General features: G+C 43.6%; 1 protein-coding gene across 1 annotated transcript; it reads left to right on the top strand.

Moving 5' to 3' along the window:
* The first annotated feature begins 13,554 nt into the window (after positions 1 to 13,554).
* Positions 13,555 to 14,308, top strand: LOC132253829 (extensin-like). The gene is made up of 2 exons (XM_059737074.1): positions 13,555 to 13,921; positions 14,283 to 14,308. Exons 1-2 carry the CDS (start codon positions 13,555 to 13,557, stop codon positions 14,306 to 14,308), a joined length of 393 nt encoding a protein of 130 aa, XP_059593057.1.
* Positions 14,309 to 15,200: the final 892 nt, after the last annotated feature.

The raw sequence follows: 15,200 nt of genomic DNA on the forward strand, positions 1-15,200 counted from the left end.
TGACGATCCCTGCGCGCCTCTTCCGACGGCTCTAAGGACGACCGCGAAGCCCCTTGCCGACGTCGCTCTCTTAGAAGAAGTCCTCAAATTCCAAAAAGGTACGCTTCCTCCGTCTCGTTCTTTTTGGGGGGAAGGGCCATATTTTTCTTCTACTCTTTCTCGGGTGCCGCTTTCTTCTTCTTTGGGCAAAGGCCGTGGAGGGCCATCTTTGTGCTTAAAAATCTGGGGTGACTCCCTTGAGTGGGAAGCGGGTGTGCCGGAAGTAAGGGCCGGTGTCATAAAAGGGCCTCTCTCCATGGTTTTGCAAGATGGATCAGAGGTGGTTTGTCCTAAGAATGCCTCCTTTGAAGAGGAGAAACCATCCGACAAAGAACTCTCCAATTTCAAAGACTTCAGCAGATATTTGGGAATGCCGGTTGAGGGGTATGAAGATAAAATAGTTCTGTTGTTAAAGAAGTTGAAGAAGATGACTGGTGGGATGAAACTATGTAAAAAAAGGAAAAAGAAAGTGGTATCCGCATCGTGCTCTGAAAGGGAACTGAAGAGGTTGGACTGTTCGGTTAGCTATGGAGAGCCTACGAACAGAAGGAGTGGCAGGAGCAAATGGGAATTGATCCCTGTAGATTGATGAAGATCAAAATTCTCGCTTGGAATGTTAGAGGGCTCAACGATAGGGAGAAAAGACGAATGATCAATTCAGTAGTTAGAGCCCAGAAGGTAGATTTAGTCTGTTGTTTAGAAACAAAGGTATCAGAGATGTCATTAAAGTTGGTTAAAAGCTTAGGCACTGGAAGGTTCATGGATTGGGGGGCAGTTGATGCTGGGGGTGCCTCAGGAGGCATCATGATTTTTTTGGGACAATAGGGTTCTAGAACTCTTGGAGCTGGAGTGAGGTGTTTATTCCATTTCAGGCCGCTTTAGGAATGTGGAAGACGACTTTATTTAGGTATTTACTGGTGTCTACGGACCAGTCATTTTGAGGGCAAAAGAGGAGTTTTGGGAAGAACTAGGCGCTATCAAAGGCCTGTGGGATGAGCCTTGGTGTGTTGGGGGGGATTTCAATTCCATTAGATTTCCAAGGGAAAGGAGGTATGGTCACAATCTAACTGCAGGGTGAGAAGGTTCTCTGAGGTGATTGAAGAATTGAATCTAAAGGATTTACCCTCTCCTAGTGGTCAATTCACTTGGTTTAGCGGTCTTAATTCACAAGCTGCTTCTAGATTGGATTGCTTTCTGATCAATAATGAGTGGAAAGATCACTTCTCGGGTGTCTTTCAAAGTACCATCCTCAGAATAGCATTCGATCATTGTCCCATTCTCTTGGAAGGCGGGGGGATAAAAAAAGGCAAGACTCCCTTCCGCTTCGAGAAAATGTGGCTTCTGTCGGATAGGTTTAAAGAGCTGGTTCGAGCATGGTGGATTGGTTACTCAGTTGTAGGATCTACCAGTCACTGTCTTGTTGAAAAACTGAAATCCCTTAAAAGGGACCTAAGAAAGTGGAAAAAGGAAGTTTTTGGTAACGTTTATGCTAAAAAAGCCGAGGCTCTTTCTCGAATACAATTCTGGGATTCAAAGGAGAGACTTAATCCCCTGTCCTCTAAGGAAGCAGAGGCTCGTTTGGGGGATTTGGAGGAGTATAAGAAGTGTGTTTTAATGGAAGAAACCTTTTGGAGGCAAAAATCCAGGGAGACATGGCTAAAAGAGGGGGATAAGAATACCAAATTCTTTCATAAGATGGCCAATGCCAGGGCGAGAAAGAACCTCTTATCCAAGGTGAACATCAATGGAAACCCCCTCACTAGTGCGGAAGATATCAAGGATGGGGTGTGTAGGGCTTAGAGTACAAGAGTGCAATTGATTCTCTATAATGGGATGTTGAATCAACTTCAAAATTGAATTATGAGGATTCAATACTCTTATGGGTCATAGTGGTCCTTAGAATCCGTGTGAGTTCCTAAAAATGGTAGAATCCAGGCGAGTACTGGGAAAAGGTAGAACCCGTGGGAGTACCAAAAAACTGTCCGGGCTAGTACCGAAAAAGGGTAGAATCAGTGTGAGTACCGAAAAATGGTAGAATCCGGGCGAGTACTAGAAAAAGGTAGAATTCGTGCAAGTATCGAAAAATTGTACGGGCAAGTACCGAAAAAGGGTAGAATCCGTGTGAGTTCCGAAAAATGGTAGAATCTGGGTGAGTACCGGGAAAAGATAGAATCCGTGGGAGTACCGAAAAATGGTAGAATCAGTGTGAGTACCGAAAAATGGTAGAATCCGGGTGAGTACCGGAAAAAGGTAGAATCCGTGCGAGTACCGAAAAATTGTCCGGACGAGTAATGGAAAAGGGTAGAATCAGTGTGGGTACCAAAAAATGGTAGAATCCGGGTGAGTACCGGGAAAAGGTAAATTCCGTGCGAGTCCCAAAAAATTGTCCGGGCGAGTACTGGAAAAGGGTAGAATCTGTGTGAGTTCCGAAAAATGGTAGAATCCGGATGAGTACCAGGAAAAGGTAGAATCCGTTCGAGTACCGAAAAACTGTCCGGGCGAGTACCGAAAAAGAGTAGAATCCGTGAGAGTACGTAAAAATGGTAGAATCCGGGCGAGTACCGGAAAAAGGTATAATCCATGCGAGTAGCAAAAAACTGTCCCGGCGAGTACCGGAAAAAGGTAGAGTCAGTGTGAGTACCGGAAAATGGTAGAATCCGGGCAAGTACCGGGATATGGTAGAATTCGTGTGAGTACCAAAAAACTGTCTGGGCGAGTACCGGAAAAGGGAAGAATCCGTGTGAGTACCTAAAAATGGTAGAATCCAGGCGAGTATCGGAAAAAGGTAAAATCCGTGCGAGTACCGAAAAACTGTCCAAGCGAGTACCAGAAAAAGGTAGAGTCAGTGTGAGTACTGAAATTGGTAGAATCCGGGCGAGTAACTGGAAAAGGTAGAATCCGTGGGACTATCGAAAAACTGTCCAGCGTGTACCAGAAAATGGTAAAATCAGTGTGAGTACCGAAAAATGATAGAATTCGGGCGAGTACCAGGAAAAGGTAGAATCCGTGTGGGTACCGTAAAATTGTCCCGGCGAGTACTGGAAAAGTGTAGAATCAGTGTCAGTACCGAAAAAGGGTAGAATCCGAGCGAGCACACAAAAATCATAGAATCCGAGTGAGTACCGGGAAAAGGTAGAATCCATGCGAGTTTTGAAAAACTGTTAGGGCGAGTACCAAAACAGAGTAGAATCAGTGTGAGTATCGAAAAATGGTAGAATCCGGGTGAGTACCGGGAAATGGTAGAATCCGTGCGAGTACCGAAAAACTATCCGAACAAGTACTGAAAAATGGTAGAATCAGTATTACTACCGAAAAATGGTAGAATCCGGGCGAGTACCTAGAAAAGGTAGAATCTGTGGGAATATCGAAAACTGTCCGGGCGAGTACTAGAAAAGAGTAGAATCAGTGTGAGTACCGAAAAATGGTAGAATCCGAGCGAGTATCGGGAAAAGGTAGAATCCGCGAGTACCGAAAAACTGTCCGGGGAAGTACGGGAAAAAGGTAGAATCCGTGTGAGTACGTAAAAATGGTAGAATCCGGGCGAGTACCGAAAAAAAGTAGAATCCGTGCGAGTACCGACAAACTGTCCAGGCGAGTACCGGAAAAGGGTAGAGTCAGTGTGAGTACCGAAATTGGTAGAATCTGGGCGAGTACTCGAAAAAGGTAGAATCCGGGCGAGTACCGAGAAAAGGTAGAATCCGTGCGAGTACCGAAAAACTGTTCGGACGAGTACCGGAACAGGGTAGAATCAGTGTGAGTACTAGAAAATCGTAGAATCCAGGCGAGTACCAGGAAAAGGTAGAATCCATGCGAGTACCGTAAAAACTATCCGGGCGAGTATCGGAATAGGGTAGAATCAGTGTGAGTACCGAAAAATAGTAGAATTCCGGCGAGTACCAGGAAAAGTTAGAATCCATGCGAGTAATGTAAAAACTATCCGGGCGAGTATCGGAAAAGGGTAGAATTAGTGTGAGTACCGAAAAATGGTAGAATCCAGGCGAATATCGAAAAATTGTAGAATCCGTACGAGTACCGAAAAACTGTCTGGGCGAGTATCGGAAAAGGGTAGAATCCGTGTGGGTACAGAAAAATAATAGAATCGGGCGAGTACCAGGTAAAGGTAGAATCCGTGCAAGTACTGAAAAACTGACCGGGCGAATACCGAAATAGGGTAGAATCTGGGCGAGTACCGAAAAAAGGTATAATCTATGCGAGTACCAAAAAACTGTCAAGGCGAGTACCGGAAAATGGTAGAGTGAGTGTGAGTACAGAAATTGGTAGAATCCGGGCGAGTACTCGGACAAGGTAGAATTCGGGTGAGTATTGGGAAAAGATACAATCCGTGCGAGTACCGAAAAACTGTTCGTGCGAGTACCGGAATAGGGTAGAATCAGTGTGAGTACCAGAGAATCGTAGAATCCGAGCGAGTATCGAGAAAAGGTAGAATCCGTGCGATTACCGTAAAAACTGTCCGGGCGAGTACCGGAATATGGTAGAATCAATGTGAGTACCGAAAAATAGTAGAATTCGGGTGAGTACTGGAAAAAGTTCGAATCCGTGCGAATACCGTAAAAACTGTCCGGATGAGTACCAGAAAAGGGTAGAATCAGTATGAGTACCGAAAAATGGGAGAATCCGGGCGAGTATCGAAAAATTGTAGAATCCGTATGACTATCGAAAAACTGTCTGAGCGAGTACCGGAAAAGGGTAGAATCCGTGTAAGTACCGAAAAATAATAGAATCCGGGCGAGTACCGGGTAAAGGTAGAATCCGTGCGAGTACCGAAAAACTGTCTGGGGGAAAACCGAAACAGGGTAGAATCCGTGGGAGTGCGTAAAAATGGTAGAATCCGGACGAGTACCTGAAAAAGGTATAATTCGTGCGAGTACCGAAAAACTGTAAAGGCTAGTACGGGAAAAGGGTAGAGTTAGTGTGAGTACCGAAATTGGTAGAATCTGGGCGAGTACCCGAAAAAGATAGAATCTGGGCGAGTACCGGGAAAAGATACAATCCGTGTGATTACCGAAAAACTGTTCGTGCGAGTACTTAAATAGGGTAGAATCAGTGTGAGTACCAAAAAATCGTAGAATCCGGGCGAGTACCGAGAAAAGGTAGAATCCGTGCGAGTACCGTAAAAACTGTCTGGGCAAGTATCGGAATAGGGTAGAATCAGTGTGAGTACCGAAAGATAGTAGAATCCGGGCGATGATTACTACTCAAAACATGCTATTTTGTAGCTTGTAATTAGCTCTTTTAAACACCATTGAGTAGTAATTATTACCTTTTAACCCAATTAGCATGTTAGGAGCCCTTGCAATCGTTTCTAACAATTGTGTTAAGTTTTGGTGTTTTTTGATAGCTTTATGCTCACCAAAGCAATTTAAGAATGAGGGAGAGCTATTTATAGTTCAGGGCAAAGCTTTTGAAAGCTTAAATTTATGAAGAAATCAAGCTATGGAGCCTCATAATCCTTTGCCTTAATCGTTCAAAGTTTACAAGGGAGAAACAATGGAGAAGAAGAAAACAGGGGATGAAAACAGGGGACACAGCTGCAGTCTTTTAGTGCACTTTTGGAGCACTTCCCGAAGTCCATTTTCTGCATTCTATATACCATTTCGAAGCTCAGAAAGTCAAGAATCCAACGGTTCAAACCATATATGATTTGGAGCTGAAATGAGGAAGATATGGACTTCGGAAGACAACTGCATCAAGCTGAGGAACAATTTCGCACACCACTGTTTAAGGTGCGAAATCCTCAGTCCACTGTGCGAAATTTTCGCACACCTCAAACCAACATGCGAAATTGGAACTCAGCGTGCGAAAATTGGATATTTTTGCCGACTCTTTTTCTTCTGATATTTTTGTGTTTAAATTTCCATTTTCTCCTTGTATTCAACCAACCATGTAATTCCTTAGCTAGGAAGTAACCAAGGAAGGGTAAAACTACCTTCCTATATAAATTCTCTTGTAATCACTGAATATATATCTTCGTCGGGGAGCTTTCTCCAGAAGACCAACTATTGTAAATTTGTTACTTAGTGAAATACAGAGATCTCTTTTACTTTCTTTTCTCTTCTATTTTCTATTTTCTTGCAAGCCAAACACCCTCTGAGGATGTTTTCCCAGAGGATGAGAGGCTAAACATTTAGTTTCTTGGAGTGAAGGAAGCTAGGTGAAAAGTCCAGATTAAAAGGTGGAAAGTTTCCGTGCATTGAATTCAGGTAGTTGGAGTCCATAAATGGCTTTTAAAGCCAAGGTTTTTGCCTTAAATCCCTTAGGATCACTTTGACTGGCCAATACATGGTAAGCTTAAGGTCTCTGTGGATGCTTATTGCTAGATCCATATCAGTCCATTAGTTATCATGTACGAGCCAGTGGAAAGTGATTCAAGGTGATAGTCCATAGTGTCTTAAGTCATTAATGGACCTTGACTACCATCTCTAATGATTTTTTATGGATTAAAACTTCATTGTCAAACCTATACCGGTTCGGGAAATAACTATAGGTTAAATCCCCAATGCGAGGAGAAAAATCCGGAATTTTCCACTTTGCATCTGGAACTTGAACCTAGCAACCTTTATCTCCGAGAGACTTTCTTTCTTCCACTTTTTACTTAGTTCTATGTGAGTTTAGTTTAAATCACCACTTTCAAAACAATTTTAATTTCTTTTAAATTTCAAGTTTGTGCTAAAGGAAATCATCAGAATCAATTTCTAATTTAGAGTCTATCATTGGTAGAGTGAAAACCCATCCCTGAGTTCGACCCTAGAACTGCTATACTACAGTAGCTTTGCTACGCCAGTATAAGGTCATAGGTTTTATAAATGTTTTTGATTAAAAGATCCGGCTGGGGAAGTCAAGCTTAAAGAATCAAATGGCGCCGTTGCCGGGGATGGTGCCACAATACAGTGATACAACCTTTTAGAGGCTACTTGTGATTTTTATCACAAGTTAGGTGAATTCCTTTTTCATTAATTTCATTTTCTTTCATTTCCCTGTTGTTAATTTTATTTTCATTTTCTTCCTAACTTTAACCTTTTTTCTAGATTCCTTTTGTTTTTGTTGTTTTTGTCTTATTTCAGGTATTGTAACTTGTGCATGCCCTATTGGATTAGGGACCAAGAGGGAAGATTAGTAAGGATTGAGAATCCTCAAGACACAGAGTTGGATATCTGTGTAAATATCATGGACCCTCCACCAGAGGATCAGAATTCTCAACAAGGTCAAGGGGGTAATCCTAATGCATACCTATCCATGAGGGATAGAATGCATCCCCCAAGGATGAGTGCACCCTCATGCATCCTGCCCCCTCTTGAGCAGTTAGTTATAAGACCCCATATTGTACCCCTCCTACCAACTTTCCATGGAATGGAGAGTGAGAATCCATATGCTCACATTAAGGAGTTTGAGGAGGTATGTAATACTTTTAGAGAGGGAGGAGCTTCAATAGACTTGATGAGACTCAAGCTATTCCCTTTTACTTTGAAGGATAAGGCAAAAATATGGCTTAATTCTTTAAGGCCAAGGAGCGTAAGGAATTGGGTTGATCTTCAAGCTGAATTTCTGAAAAAATATTTCCCCACCCATAGGACTAATGGGTTGAAGAGACAAATCTCAAACTTTTCTGCAAAAGAAAATGAGAAGTTCCATGAGTGTTGGGAAAGGTATATGGAGGCTATCAATGCTTGTCCTCATCATGGTTTTGATACATGGCTCTTAGTGAGCTATTTTTATGATGGAATGTCTTCTTCCATGAAGCAAATTCTTGAGACCATGTGTGGGGGAGATTTTATGAGTAAGAATCCTGATGAAGCCATGGACTTTTTAAGTTATGTGGCTGAGGTGTCAAAAGGATGGGATGAGCCCAACTCAAGAGAGAAAGGAAAATTCCCCTCTCAACAAACCCAAAATCCAAAGGCTGGAATGTACATGTTGAGTGAAGATGTGGACATGAAAGCTAAGGTGGCAACAATAGCAAGGAGGTTGGAAGAACTTGAGTTGAAAAAGATGCATGACGTCCAAGCTATTTCCGAAACTCAAGCCCATGCCATGCCATGCACCATTTGCCAATCATGTGATCATGTGGTAGATGAGTGCCCAACCATGCCAGCCGTGAGAGAAATGTTAGGTGATCAAGCCAATGTTGTGGGGCAATTTAGGCCTAACACCAATGCACCCTATGGTAACACCTATAATTCAAGCTGGAGAAACCACCCAAATTTTTCTTGGAAACCAAGACCACCTCCATACCAACCACAAGGCCAAACCCAAGCACCTCAACAACCATCTTCAGTGGAGCAAGCCATTGCAAACCTAAGTAAAGTCATGAATGACTTTGTGGGTGAACAAAGGGCAATCAACTCCCAATTGCACCAAAAGATAGAGAATGTTGAGAGTTCTCTAAATAAGAGAATGGATGGGATGCAAAATGATCTATATCATAAGATAGATAATATTCAGTACTCCATCTCTAGACTTACCAACCTCAACACAGTGAATGAGAAAGGAAAATTCCCCTCTCAACCAAGCCAAAATCCTAAGGGTGTTCATGAAGTTGAAACCCAAGAGGGGGATTCTTCAAAGTTGAGGGAGGTCAAAGCTGTGATAACCTTGAGGAGTGGAAAGGAGGTTGATCAACCCTTGCCTAACTTGGGGCCTGATGAAGAACTCAGATCAAAGGGACCCTTGATTAAAGAGGGCAAAAACCAAGAAGAGCAGAGTGGGAAGAAAAGTGCATCCAAATCAAGCATTAAGGAAGAACCAAGGATAGTGATTAAGGAGGATATGATGAAGAAACATATGCCTCCCCCTTTTCCTCAAGCTTTACATGGAAAGAAAGAAGTCAAGAATTCATCAGAAATTCTTGAAGTGCTGAGGCAAGTGAAGGTGAATATACCTTTACTTGATATGATCAAGCAAGTCCCCACATATGCAAAGTTTCTAAAGGACTTGTGCACCGTCAAGAGAGGTTTACAGGTGACAAAGAATGCATTCCTCACTGAGCAAGTGAGTGCTATCATCCAGAGTAAGTCCCCAGTTAAGTATAAAGACCCGGGATGTCCCACCATATCAGTCAACATTGGAGGGACACATGTGGAAAAAGCTTTATTAGATTTGGGAGCAAGTGTGAATTTGCTCCCATACTCTGTTTATAAACAACTGGGACTTGGAGGATTAAAGCCTACAGCCATGACCCTCTCTTTAGCTGATAGGTCAGTAAAAATCCCAAGGGGTGTGATAGAGGATGTTCTAGTTCAAGTGGACAAATTCTACTATCCTGTGGATTTTGTGGTGCTTGATACTGATTCCTCTGTCAAAGAAGAAAATTATGTGCCAATCATCCTAGGGAGGCCTTTTCTAGCTACCTCAAATGCCATCGTTAACTGTAGGAATGGGGTGATGCAGCTCACATTTGGAAACATGACTTTGGAAGTAAACATATTCCACTTATGTAAGAGGCATCTTTACCCTGAAGAGGAAGAAGGATTTGAGAAAGTATGCTTGATCAACACTTTGGTTGAAGAGCACTGTGACAAGAGTTTAGAGGAGAGCTTGAATGAAAACCTGGAAGTCCTTGAAGATGGGTTCCCTGAACCCTCTGATGTGCTAGCCATTATGTCTCCTTGGAGGAGACGGGAAGAGATCTTGCCACTGTTCAACCAGGAAGACTCACAAGGAGTTGCTGTGGAGGACCCTCCAAAGCTTATTTTAAAGCCACTTCCTATGGAGTTGAAGTATGCATACTTGGAGGATGATGAAAAATGTCCAGTAGTGGTTGCCTCAACCCTCAATAGTGATCAAGAGGATAGTCTTTTAAGAGTCCTCAGAAAATGTAAGAAAGCCATTGGATGGCAAATTTCTGATTTGAAAGGGATTAGCCCTTTGGTTTGCACCCATCATATTTATATGGAGGATGATGCAAAACCAGTGAGGCAACCCCAAAGGAGACTGAATCCTCACATGCAAGAGGTGGTGAGGAATGAAGTTTTGAAGCTACTTCAAGCTGGGATCATCTATCCCATTTCAGACAGCTTGTGGGTGAGTCCCACCCAAGTAGTCCCAAAGAAATCTGGAATCACTGTGATCCAGAATGAGAAAGGGGAAGAAGTCTCTACACGTCCTACTTCAGGATGGAGGGTGTGTATAGACTATAGGAGGTTGAATTCAGTAACTAGGAAGGACCATTTTCCACTGCCTTTCATGGACCAAGTCCTTGAGAGAGTCTCAGGACATCCTTTCTATTGTTTTCTAGATGGTTATTCAGGGTACTTCCAAATAGAAATTGATTTGGAAGATCAAGAGAAAACAACCTTCACTTGTCCCTTTGGTACTTTTGCATATAGGAGAATGCCCTTTGGTCTATGTAATGCTCCTGCAACTTTCCAAAGATGCATGCTAAGCATCTTCAGTGATATGGTTGAACGTATCATGGAAGTTTTCATGGATGATATCACTGTATATGGAAGTTCTTATGAGGAGTGTTTGATGCATTTAGAAGCTGTTCTCCATAGATGTATTGAGAAAGACCTAGTGCTAAATTGGGAGAAGTGCCATTTTATGGTACAAAAAGGAATTGTCTTAGGACATATCATCTCCAAAAATGGCATTGAGGTAGATAAGGCAAAGGTGGAACTTATTGTTAAGTTGCCACCTCCCACAAATGTTAAAGGAATTAGGCAATTCCTTGGACATGCAGGATTCTACAGGAGGTTTATTAAGGATTTCTCAAAAATCTCAAAACCCCTGTGTGAGCTTTTGGTAAAGGATGCCAAGTTTGTGTGGGATGAGAAGTGTCAGAGAAGTTTTGAGGAATTGAAGCAATTCCTCACAACTGCACCAATAGTGAGAGCCCCAAATTGGAAATTACCTTTCGAGGTAATGTGTGATTCAAGTGATCTTGCTATGGGGGCTGTTTTAGGGCAAAGAGAAGATGGAAAGCCCTATGTGATCTATTATGCAAGCAGAACTTTGAATGAGGCTCAAAAGAACTACACAACTACTGAGAAGGAGTTGTTGGCTGTAGTTTTTGCCTTGGATAAGTTTCGTGCTTATTTGGTAGGGTCCTCTATAGTAGTGTTCACTGACCATTCTGCTTTGAAGTACTTGCTAACCAAGCAGGATGCCAAGGCAAGATTGATAAGATGGATTCTTTTGCTCCAAGAATTCAATCTCCAAATCAGGGATAAAAAGGGGGTAGAAAATGTGGTAGCTGACCACTTGTCCAGACTAGTGATAGCACATGACTCACATGGTCTACCTATCAATGATGACTTCCCTGAGGAGTCTCTCATGTCAGTAGATGTAGCTCCATGGTATTCTCACATTGCAAACTTTTTGGTTACTGGAGAAGTACCAAGTGAGTGGAGTGCTCAAGACAAGAGGCATTTCTTGGCTAAGATCCATGCCTATTATTGGGAGGAACCTTTTCTTTTCAAATATTGTGCAGATCAAATTATAAGGAAATGTGTTCCTGAGCAAGAGCAATCGGGAATTCTTTCCCATTGCCATGATAATGCATGTGGAGGTCATTTTGCCTCCCAGAAAACAGCTATGAAAGTGATCCAATCAGGCTTCTGGTGGCCCTCTCTTTTCAAGGATGCCCATACTATGTGTAAGGCATGTGATCGATGTCAAAGGCTTGGTAAGCTAACACGCCGAAATATGATGCCCTTGAACCCCATCTTAATAGTGGATATCTTTGATGTCTGGGGTATAGACTTTATGGGACCATTTCCAATGTCATTTGGACATTCCTACATCTTGGTAGGAGTGGATTATGTCTCTAAGTGGGTAGAAGCAATCCCATGTAGGAGCAATGATCATAAGGTGGTACTTAAATTCCTCAAGGACAACATCTTTGCAAGATTTGGAGTGCCAAAGGCCATTATAAGTGACGGGGGAACCCACTTTTGCAATAAACCTTTTGAGACTCTTCTAGCCAAATATGGGGTTAAGCACAAGGTACCTACACCTTATCACCCTCAAACTAGTGGCCAAGTTGAGTTAGCCAACCGTGAGATCAAGAATATATTGATGAAGGTGGTCAATGTGAATAGGAAGGATTGGTCTATCAAGCTCCTGGATTCCTTATGGGCTTATAGGACCGCTTACAAGACCATTCTAGGAATGTCTCCCTATCGCCTTGTTTATGGCAAAGCGTGTCACCTTCCAGTGGAAATTGAGTATAAAGCATGGTGGGCAATCAAAAAGCTCAACATGGATTTGTCAAGAGCCGGGTTAAAGAGATGTTTAGATTTGAATGAATTAGAGGAATTGAGGAATGATGCATACCTCAATTCAAAAATTGCCAAAGCAAGATTGAAAAAATGGCATGATCAGTTGGTAAATCAGAAGAATTTTACCAAAGGACAAAAAGTTTTGCTTTATGACTCTAAGCTTCATCTTTTTCCGGGAAAATTGAAATCCAGGTGGACGGGTCCTTTCATAATTCATGAAGTGCATCCCAATGGAGTGGTGGAAATATTCAATCCCACAGGCAATCAAACCTTCAAAGTCAATGGCCATCGTCTCAAGCCATTTATAGAGCCTTACAATACAGACAAGGAGGAGATCAACCTCCTTGAACCACCACAACTTTGAGGAAAAGCAGGGTATCATGGGCTAAAGAAGTCCATGAATTTTTTTTGTTATAGTTTTATAGTTATATTAGTATTTTTATTTCTTTATATTTTAATTTTTCTTTAATCTTAGTTTATTTTGTCTTAATTCAAGTCAATTTTCATGATAAATTTCAGAAAAAATCATGAAAGGTGAGGAGAGCTCTTCAAAAGCAGAACAGGGGAGTAAAACCAAGGAAGCAGAGCACCCAATTTCAAGGTGCCAAAATTTTCGCACACCTGATTTCAAGGTGCGAAAATTTCGCACACCCCAAAACCAAGGTGCGAAATCCTTGGGCCAAAAGAAGCCATTTTCGCACACCCCTACCTCAAGGTGCGAAATCAATTTCAAGGTGCGAAATCCCTTTTCAAGGTGCGAATTTCCTAAAATCCAATTTCGCACACCACTGTGGAAGGTGCGAAAATTTTCGCACTGTGCGAAATCCTCTCCTGGCACACGTGTGCCAATTTCGCACACCTCAAGCTGATTTTCGCACTGTGCGAAATAGTGTGCGAAAATTTCGCACACCACTATTCAAGGTGCGAAAATTTCGCACACCTCCTTTTAACGTGCGAAATCATCAGTAAAAAGGGTGCCATTTTCGCACACCCAATTCCAATGTGCGAAATTTGCAGGCCAAGGTGCGAAAATTTCGCACGGTAAAATTTTAACTTCTAAAAATTTAAAACCGACTTTTAAATTAAAATTTTACCCCCGAAATTGTGCCTAACGTCCAAAAACGACTTTTCGGTTGCCTTGGAAAATTTTAAAAGATCAGAAACCCCTTAAACCTCATTCCTATATAAACCCCTGAAGTCCAGAAGCTCAAAGGACTCTCCTAAGCACCAGCTGAAAAACCTCTGGAATCCCGAACACCCATCTCCCTTCATTTCGGCCATGGCGAAGACCAGAGGAGGCCTTTCCGCCTCCCCATCCTCACCGACACCTCGGCCACAGCGAGCCGCCATGGGAGCCGCACCTTCACCTCCCGTTCAGGCCCCGGCCATTCCCCCATCTGAGGGGGAAGCTCCTTCTCAGCGCCGATACCCCACCCGGAGGCCACCCGCGGACCCTGTGCCACCAGTCGAACAGGCCACGAGCCCTATTTCTCGGCCCCCTGCGAAAAGGTCCAGGTTCTCGGGTCCTGGAGAGCCATCCCACGTACCTCAGCCACAACCAGCTACAGAGGAACCTCGGATTCCAGTCGACATGCCTCCCGAGGCCATTATCAGGCGTCCCATGATAGCTGGACCGCCGATTGAGGGTAACCTGGATTGCAGAGATCGACCCTTCCATTCTGAGACCTATTTTGATATAGAGGCCCTCAGACAGCAGCCAGAGCTCAGAGATTCATTCCGACTGCTGCAGAGGTATCACATGGAGTCTTTTCTCACTCCTAGGCAATTCTACTATCCCAGAGTAGTTATAGATTTTTATCAATCTATGACTACTCGAGGTCTCCGCAATCCTACCCTCATCCAGTTTACTATAGACGGACGTCAGGGTGCCATTGGAGCTCGTCACATTGCTGAGGCCCTCCATATACCTTATGAGCCCGTATTTCAGGCAGATTTCAGGGAGTGGTCCTCATTCTCTCAGAGTGACATGGTCCGCATTTTGTCCAGGGGGACTTCTACAGCCTCGGTATTGACCAGGAGAGAGCTTCCATCTGGGATGCTCCTCATTGATGTGCTCCTGCGTGCCAACCTATTCCCCCTTCAGCATAAGGTTCAGAGGAGAGGAGCTATACTTGAGGCATTATTCAGGATTTCTGAGGGCTATTTCTTCGGCCCTCATCATTTGATTATGACTTCTCTTCTTCATTTTGAAGAGAAAGTCCATCAGAAGAAGCTTCAGAGGGCAGATGGCATCCCATTACTATTTTCGAGGCTCCTCTGCCAGATTTTAGAGCACTTGGGCTATCCTGAAGAGCCCCGTCTTGAGAGGCGCCGCCATTGCCGAGAGGACTTCTCTCTCGACAAATGGCATCACTTGGTAGCCTACTTTGCACCTCAGGGAGCCCCAGCTGTACATGCACCTCCAGAGCTACCCCGAGATGAGCAGATACCTCAGGCCCAGCAGGATGAGATTCTCACAGAGACACCACCTCCTGCCCCTGCAGCACATCCTTCAGTGCACATGCCCGAGGCTATACATTCTACCTCCCCTATCACTCAGGGTGCTCCACCAGCAGCGCCAGCTACCCCAGCACCTCCTCCTCCATCTGAGCCCACTGTCACCATTTCTCTTACAGAATTCAGAGGCTTAGAGCGTTCATTGCGGACACTGAGCACTGCTCAGGATTCTATTATCCACCAGATGGCCACTATTCGGGCACACCAGGATCAGATCATCGCTACTCAGGCCCAGCATACCACGATCCTTCATCAGATTCAGCAGCATCTGAGTATGCAGACCCCTCTTGGGCATGATAGGTCTGCACCATCCGAGCCTCTAGTGCCAGATGAGGAGAGCTTGCCAGCTGAGCAGCCTATACCAGAGGAGGAGATCAGAGCAGAGCCATCACATGACCCCACTCATAT

Source organism: Vitis vinifera, chromosome 5 (assembly GCF_030704535.1).
Source record: "Vitis vinifera cultivar Pinot Noir 40024 chromosome 5, ASM3070453v1".
NCBI lineage: Eukaryota > Viridiplantae > Streptophyta > Magnoliopsida > Vitales > Vitaceae > Vitis > Vitis vinifera.